Raw genomic sequence first — 8,148 nt, forward strand, 5'->3', positions numbered from 1 at the left:
TCGCAGCTTGGATTATGATAAATATAAATGTTTTAATACAAACAGACACCTACTTTTTTATCCAAGACAAGAGACATATACAACAACTAATAATCACAAAAGTATGTCGTAACATTTGGCAAACAGCATTTACATTATTCTACTCAAATTTGGAGGTACTACCGAAAATATTCATCAAAAAGGTTAATGAAACAGAACATGACACTATAAATAAATAGTAACAAAGACACTCACGAGAGAAATAAATGTGGGCCATACAAACATTTCTCCCGGTCCAAGTCATGGACACATACATAAACAACCACAAATTACACCCAAACTCACAAAGTCAAGTCAAGTCAAAGATTATTTATTCCATAGGTAAAATAAATTTACACTTGAAAACGTCACATTTAAGCTACTGCTCGTTCACTACGCTGACCTCCCTGAGAAGAACGAGCAAGAAACTCTAGGGATTGCTCTTTTCAAATAAACTTAAATGCTATGGAATACACTTTGAATCAAATTTGTGTGGATTCTGGAGCCATGTCGTCTTTCCATATATCTTTATCTAACACGTAGTCTTCAATTTTGTAATATGATTTTTCGATCAAAATATTTTTAATGTAGTTTTTAAACTTAGGAAATGATAAACTTAATATATGCTCCGGGATCTTATTGTAAAAACGTATACAGTTCCCCATAAAAGAGTCGTTGACCTTGGTTAAACGAAATCGTGGTACCATGAGTTTGGACTTAGCTCCAAGGTTAATATTATGGATATCTTCTTTCTTATTGAAATTAAGTATATTTTTACGGGCATATAAAATATTTGAGAAAATGTACTGTGATGCCACAGTTATGATACCAGTCTCCTTAAACTTTTCCCTGAGAGAAACCCGAGAGCCTAGACGGTACACAGAAGAATATATTCACAAAACAAAATAAATGTGGGCCATATAAATATTTCTCTCGGCCCGGGAATTGAACCCGGGACCTCTGAGTGGCAGACTAGCGTGGTAGCCGAACGGTCACGGAGGCTGTTAATAAACGAGCCGCATACTGAATTTAAAATAAATAACTTAAAGATACTTAAGTGTATGATAATCATAATGAGTGTGGTCAAGTTGATGGCAATAAACCAAACCGTGGAAAAATTTGGACACGACAAAATTGTGTTCTTAGTATTTCAATTGAATATTTCAAAGACAATGTAACAAATCGACGGAACAGGAAGGAAAACAAAACAATGAGAGCCAATGAGGACATTCATAAAATATACTCGCGTTACAAATATATTATATGCATACTGTACATATATGTATGTTCTTCAAAATTAAACGCGTCATTTTGAAGAATCAATCGATACATGTTTCAAAAACCCTATTGAGTCATAGAATTCAGTAAAAAAAAATATCGAGACAAAACGTTAAATGCTGGACCCAATGACGTTCCCTGCGGAACTCGAGCATACATTACGAAATGATAACGAGACGATGCGACAAGTAAAATATCAGTAAGTGAAAAGTCATTATTATTGGGGATACAAAAACCTTCTATGATGGTTGTGGAATTAATGGTGACTAATTAATTCCGTCAACATGATATTCGATGTGTTTACAAATCAAAATAAAAACAATGGCAGATATCTGAAATGTTTTAACGGAAAAAGTTACGTTCACTTATTTCATTTATTTGGAAGTATATCTGAATATATGAAACTGTTATGAGAAAATAAAAAAAACAACGTTCTGAAGTGACTAGCGGTAAAATTTATATTTTGAAATACAACACAAATATTTTTTGGCAATGTTGACAAATGTTATGCAAATATTATTATTTCTACCGTATCTTGGGTTTCATCTTTGTAAATTTAAAAGGAGTTGTTCTATGAGAAATCTATTTCTACACTCAGTCAGGAAGTCATATACTTGAGATACCTGACCCTCTAACATGCCCAAACCGACCTTTTGGTTCTGAGAGCCATCTTACGTATTGAACAAAGAAAATTAGAGCAATTTCAACTTTATTGTGTAAGGAATGCAGTGGAGTGTTGCTTGAAGATGATGTCAAATCTTTAAAACCAATACAAAATTTCGTCATTTAATTTCGACGTTGTATCGACTGCCAGTTACAATAGCCATGGTTCGATTCCAGGTGCACTGTTTTGTTTTAATGTTATTTTTTTAACAGCATTGTTTCACTTTTTAACCGACTTCAAAAAAGGAGGAGGTTCTCAATTCGTCTGTGTTTTTTTTTTGTATGTATGTTACGCGATAACTCCGGTATTTGTGAACCGATTTTCATGATTCTTTTTTTTGTTGGAAAGGGGGTACTTCCATAGTGGTCCCATTTTATTTTGAAGAAAATCATCCACCTCGAAGGGTGGCTGTTCACACATGAAGATTCATTTTTATAAATAGCGCCTAACTTTAATTTAGGAGCAATTACTTTAATGGTTGATTTTTGCTATTTCTTCAATTCAAGGCGTTTTTCTCTTAATATACTTTGAGTAGTGAGAACCGATTTTTATTATCTCCAGTGTCAAGTCCTGTATAGTGGCGAACTAGGGGATATTTCAACAAAACTTAGCAAATAGACGTAATTCCACGTACTTTTGAGGTCGGTTCTTTTAGTACTCTGTACTGATCATTTTTAATGTTAACATTGAGAAATCACAATATTTGTTCACTAGAAATTGCCTAAGGTACCCACCTTAGGCAATTTTAGGGTAGATATTATTAATAAAGCGTAGGGTGGGTAAGGAAAGATTAACAAATCACGAAATCACTCAGTAGTTTTATTTACTTATTTACGATCGTGTCTTCTGTGATTACGCATTGTTCCACGTTTCGTTCCTATTTATCTATTCAGTTTTAATTACTTTCAAGCTTTTAGTGACTTCCAAAGTTTTTAGTTTTAATATTACATATTACATACACTTAATGGAATTATTAAAAATAGAAATTATTGTTCTCTATGAACAAGACTTAGACATTCCTTACACTTATGTAGACGTTAAAAACAAAAAAATACAATATTATATATTCATAGCTAAATAATATTTTATTTTTAATGTGACTCGAACCATGCTTGCCTCAATTTGCAAAGCAATCCTTATACCACTTGGCCACGACGGCTTTACTAAAGCTGGTTGAAATTTGTGTTCAGTATTTAAGTAAGAACCATACGTTAAAGATCAAATTGACTTAAAAACTTTCTTAAAATGTCATTCACTAATGAGACGACCAAATACATTTTACGGCTCACTGGTTAAAGATTAAGTTTGTTTAACAATTTTCTCCACATTTCTGTGCTCAGAACCAAAAGGTCGACAGTCGGTTTGGGGGGTCAGGTATCTTGTGTATACTGTAGACTGTACCTTTACAGCTACCAGCAGCAAGCTAAAGAATATTCTTTAATATTTTTAATTTTTAATTTTCTTGCATGTCACAATTTTTGACCACCATGATATACAGTTATTTTTGTGAAATTACTCCACTAGTTTGTAATGTTGAATTTTTCTATGTGCTTGTTGCAGATCTTTGTTTTTGGTTTTTAACGACTTTTTTGCCGTAGCGCCATCTTTGGGAAATCTATTCTTCAATCAGCCAGCCATGGATTGCTCTATTTTACTTCTTCATTGAACCATTTGTACGTGAGTTTTATTCCTGTTTTGTACACTGTTATTTGCTTAACGCAAGTGAGGAACTTCACTTGACAGTTTTATGAATATCCTTCTACGTTTCAGTTTAAATTCGTCTACCTTTCGGTAAACAGTTGTTTGCCTACTAATGTTGACTTTGGATAAGTTCCAAATATTTCAGATATCAGCACAGTCTTTTCTTGCTGGGAAGTCTGCCATGAAGGTATCGTTATTCATTGAATGTATAAACTCGCAAGTCGCATCTTACTCATCCTAAATGATACTTCACGTGGAGTCATTCCCATAAACATTTTAATCTCAAGTTGATTAACTATGACCATCAAAATATTTGGATCCTTTGTTCCATTGTGTAGCACACAAACTACAAAAACGTTTACAGGAGTAGCAATTATACAACAAAGTTGATTATTATTGATTATACTTAGTTCATATGTTAAGGTTTATCAAAGATAGCTTAAATGACTTTTTTATAATATCAAGCGATAGGGCGAGCAAGTCATGCGCCTGATGGTAAGCTAAACGCCTGTCTACAGTGTAACAGTTGCAGTACCACCCACGAGCATTAAATCGCAAAGATATGAGGGGCACTGCCACTGCGGCCGTTACCCTGAGACATAAGTTGACAAGTCCCACGTGCCTGTAATTTCACCAGCACTCTTAGCCTTCAAAACCGGAACACAGTAATGCTGACATTACTGCTTGGCGGCAGAAATAGGTAAGGTGGCAGTACTTCACTGGACGAACTCTATTATAAGGAACTCTACTGCTACTAAAGCATTGACTGCCCCATATTTGCTTAAACATCATTTGGATAATGATATTTCTATGTTGGTAATAATTAAATACAAAAAGTAAATAATGGAATAAGTACAGTTGTTCAGAGAGCGTTTAAAATAATAACTTCATGTGACCGATGCTCAAAAGTAAAAAACGAAGAAAGAGCCGCTGACCTGTATTGTAAAAATAAAAAAAAAAGATTTGCAGAAACTGGCCCCAGTGGAAAGAAAGGTGAACGCGTGATCGATGAGTCACCAAAAAGAATGTAAGTTAACGAGATTACTGTAACGGTTACTAATTCAACATAATATTATAATATTTGTAATAATTAGCAATTTTGGAATAAACGATGAGTATAACACGGTAATAGTTTTTTAAGCGTTTTGCCCACTTCATAGATCCGGTTCCGAATCATCAAATTTATGTAAAGAAATTTAATTAACAGTCAATACAGGACGGGTTTGTTTATTCAGAGAACAGTAAACATCGGGAGGGTACGATTGAAGTGGAGTTAATTAACGGATGAAGTGGAAATCAACATTGCAGAAGCTTATGAAACCCGCATCCTATTTATCTTAAAAGTAATAATTAAACAGTTACTTGCACAATTTATCTATAAACTAAAGAATTAAGAATTAGTTATACGAAAAAAGATAAAATACAAAAAAAATGAACCTGGGAACTCACCCTGGGGGACGCTCACTAGCATTCATTCTGTCTGCTCTTCGTTTCTTACAGGTGTTACAGTTGAGTGTGGGCGCATCTCCCTCCCATACCCCGCCTTTCCAGAACACCAATCTTCCATCACCATCCATTGGGGAATCGCATTATTAACGTGAGCCGTGGTGTCAAATGCTTGCGACAAAGCAACAAGTGTTTGTATGATGCTACTGCAACAAGTGACTCCCACAGATGGCTCTATATTTCACGGTAACGAGTTCACTATCGTACTATTTACTTACAATCCAGTCACGATTGAAGCAACATGCAGAGAGGCGATAATGAGACGTTATTCCACTATTTTCCTTATTTTGCGTTCACTATACTAGTAAAACTAATTGAATTTTAACCAGAAATAAAGTCATTGAAATCCGAAAATACAAACAGCTCACTATTCACAAAAGCGTGATAGACTAATCAGTTCGCTCCTCGGTAACACTGATACACAAACACAAGAGAAAAGTTTGTTTGTTGTGTAAACAATCTCCTCGACTCTGAAACTGGGTTAACACCATGTGGTGCTCAGACAGAGATCTCACAAATCTAAACAAGTTTCACTAGAAGATCTTTAGATTCATATCCTTTCACAAACGCAGGACGACCACTGAAAACACCATGCCAAAAAGTAATTATGACTATGACTGATCCACAGTGAAACAACAAAACCACAAGGTTTATGTAACGTCCCGCGGCAATCCAAACAAAATTAACAAAAGTAGTGTCTAAAAATAAACGCGTATATCCTTTTCAGTTATTATAAACCGTCAAGCGCGTCCGTCCTCTGTCACGTCTGTGCCAAGACTGTCTTTGATCCCGAGAACTTTAAAGTAATTATTGTCAAGAAATTTAAACGAGGGTCTTAGTGACCTGTCGTGACCTAGGATTTGCAGTTCGGTTGCGGTACAAATGCCAAGACCATTTGATAACTAGAACTTTTAACACCAGTTTGTTTTATCTTTGAACGTCCAATGGTAATTTTAGTTCTTATCAGTGTGGTACATAATTTTCGCGGAAACCACCATATGTTTTCATGTACGCTAACTATTATATTAGTTCCCCGATACTCATATCTCTCCCCCTTAAATTTAAGATTAAGGCTCTTGTCGGTATAGTTAAATTGTCTCCTGCAAAGCTTTTTCTTTGATCTCGACAATCATCATATTATTCCATATTCATTGGTTGTCATTATTTTATGATGTTACTGGTTTCCGTCACTCTTATATTAACTCCCCATTAGTCATTATCTCGGTCCAGTTAATTCCTTTCATTCACCTCCAACACCACGTGCCATAACACTTCAAATATTCCGTGTCCTAATGCGTCATTATCAATTTCAGTAACCGTACTATACTGCGCTATGCGTTCAGTGATAGCGAATGTTTTTGGTTGAGTTTGATATTTTCAATATGAATATATGGTTTTTTGTTGATAAATGGCTATTTAGCTGTAGTAATTCGATATAATATCACGTGAGCACATTGAATCTGCTATAATAAGACCTCCGATATATTATAATCTTTGTACTCTCACAGGTAACTAAATTAATGACAAAATAATTAAGCAGTGTAGTGTAGCGTGTGTACGTATTTATAACTTCGAATCAGAGTGACTACATGTCAGATGAGAGCTGGAAATGAACACATAACAAGGAAAATAGATAAAGATATACCGCCCTATGTATATTTGCTATTTTTGTTTCCAAATATTTCTCAAAAATCTGATATTTCACAATTACGTTTCGTATTTCATTACCAGTCGATTTCATAAGTACATTTAATACAAAATAATTCACTAAACCATCCGTACAGGCGTAGATTACAAAACCGTACGGTAAATTAATTTTTTTATCGCCAGCGGTGTGGGCGTACAAAATAAAAGCCGCGTGTTGGTCCGTCTATAAATATGCTCTAGGATACGACACGTTCGACGTTTTATTATTATTCGGCTTATTTATGAAATTCGTTACAGACGCGATTCTATAAGGAATCCCAAAATTTGTAATCAAATATGTTGAATTAAAGGTTGGCTATCGGTCAGATTGATTTTTTCTAATAATTCATATCTAACCAAGAAAACAATACATAGTTCACAGCTGCTACCATATCAAGGAAATTCCACCAAAGAAACAGCACGTCATAGAAGATGTCAATGATAAACTAACAACACATCATAAACAAAACCGTCAAGAAGTGTCATTAAACCCAACAACACGATCTTTGCCCGTTCCCGGTCACTATGTTTCCTGTTGCCGTGGAAGTGGCCAATAACGGTATCGATTTGCCCTCAATTCTATTCCCCATTATCTTTCATACGATAGTCGTTGAATGCCATGTTATCCTAGTTATTGAACCGTTTAAAGTAATCTGTAACCCGGACTCTTCAAGAGCACTTCGCAATTCTAATGTATGGAAATTAAGTAGGCAGAAGATATTCTGATTTTGACTTTTCAGATTGTTTATATGTAAAATATACAAATCGCGCTTGTCTAAACATGAATATTCACTCCAGGAAACGGATCTCGGCAGTGTATTCCATTAATTGCCGTAGGCATTAGGAAGGAAAAAGCATAGCATTTCGTGTATATAGGTAGCAAACTATTCTAGACTTTCTAGTCGCCCGAAACAGATAGGGCGAGGGTGGAACTAAATCGAAAAGTCAGTTATTAAGTCAATTTGACGAAGAGCAATTTGTAACCCATAAACTCCCCAAGAAAACTTTGCAGCTCAATTGTACGCTGAGAAATTACTTGCACAGTCAAACAAATATACCAATTAATGGTCGGGGCCAAGCAGTTAATAGAGCGGAGCATTTAAAAAATGTCTATCTTTAAAAAGATAACACGTGAAGACGTTTTGAGTGACTGTATAACAAAAATAACTCGAAACGTGGTCTGTGAAAATGCGGCCGCCAAGCTCGAAAGGACTGTCACGAATGACACTGGAATAATATTTCAAATGTTGATAGAGTTAATATAAGAAAACATTGGATGGCTGAAAGAAACTTTT

General features: G+C 35.0%; 1 protein-coding gene across 2 annotated transcripts in view; it reads right to left on the reverse strand.

Moving 5' to 3' along the window:
- LOC113230273 (serine/threonine-protein kinase 3) overlaps nucleotides 1-8,148 on the reverse strand; it is a 45,435-nt gene that overhangs the window by 26,694 nt on the left and 10,593 nt on the right. Inside the window, exon 1 of one of the 2 annotated variants that reach the window (XM_026464127.1) lies at nucleotides 5,111-5,445. The exons of the other annotated variant lie outside the window; for it this stretch is intronic. Within the exon in view, the coding sequence (XP_026319912.1) occupies nucleotides 5,111-5,238 (128 nt within the window). The 5' untranslated portion in view covers nucleotides 5,239-5,445. Of the gene's footprint in view, nucleotides 1-5,110; nucleotides 5,446-8,148 lie in introns of those variants that run through there. 2 annotated transcript variants of the gene reach the window in all.

Source organism: Hyposmocoma kahamanoa, unplaced genomic scaffold (assembly GCF_003589595.1).
Source record: "Hyposmocoma kahamanoa isolate Upper Pololo Valley unplaced genomic scaffold, ASM358959v1 63, whole genome shotgun sequence".
NCBI classification, from domain to species: domain Eukaryota; kingdom Metazoa; phylum Arthropoda; class Insecta; order Lepidoptera; family Cosmopterigidae; genus Hyposmocoma; species Hyposmocoma kahamanoa.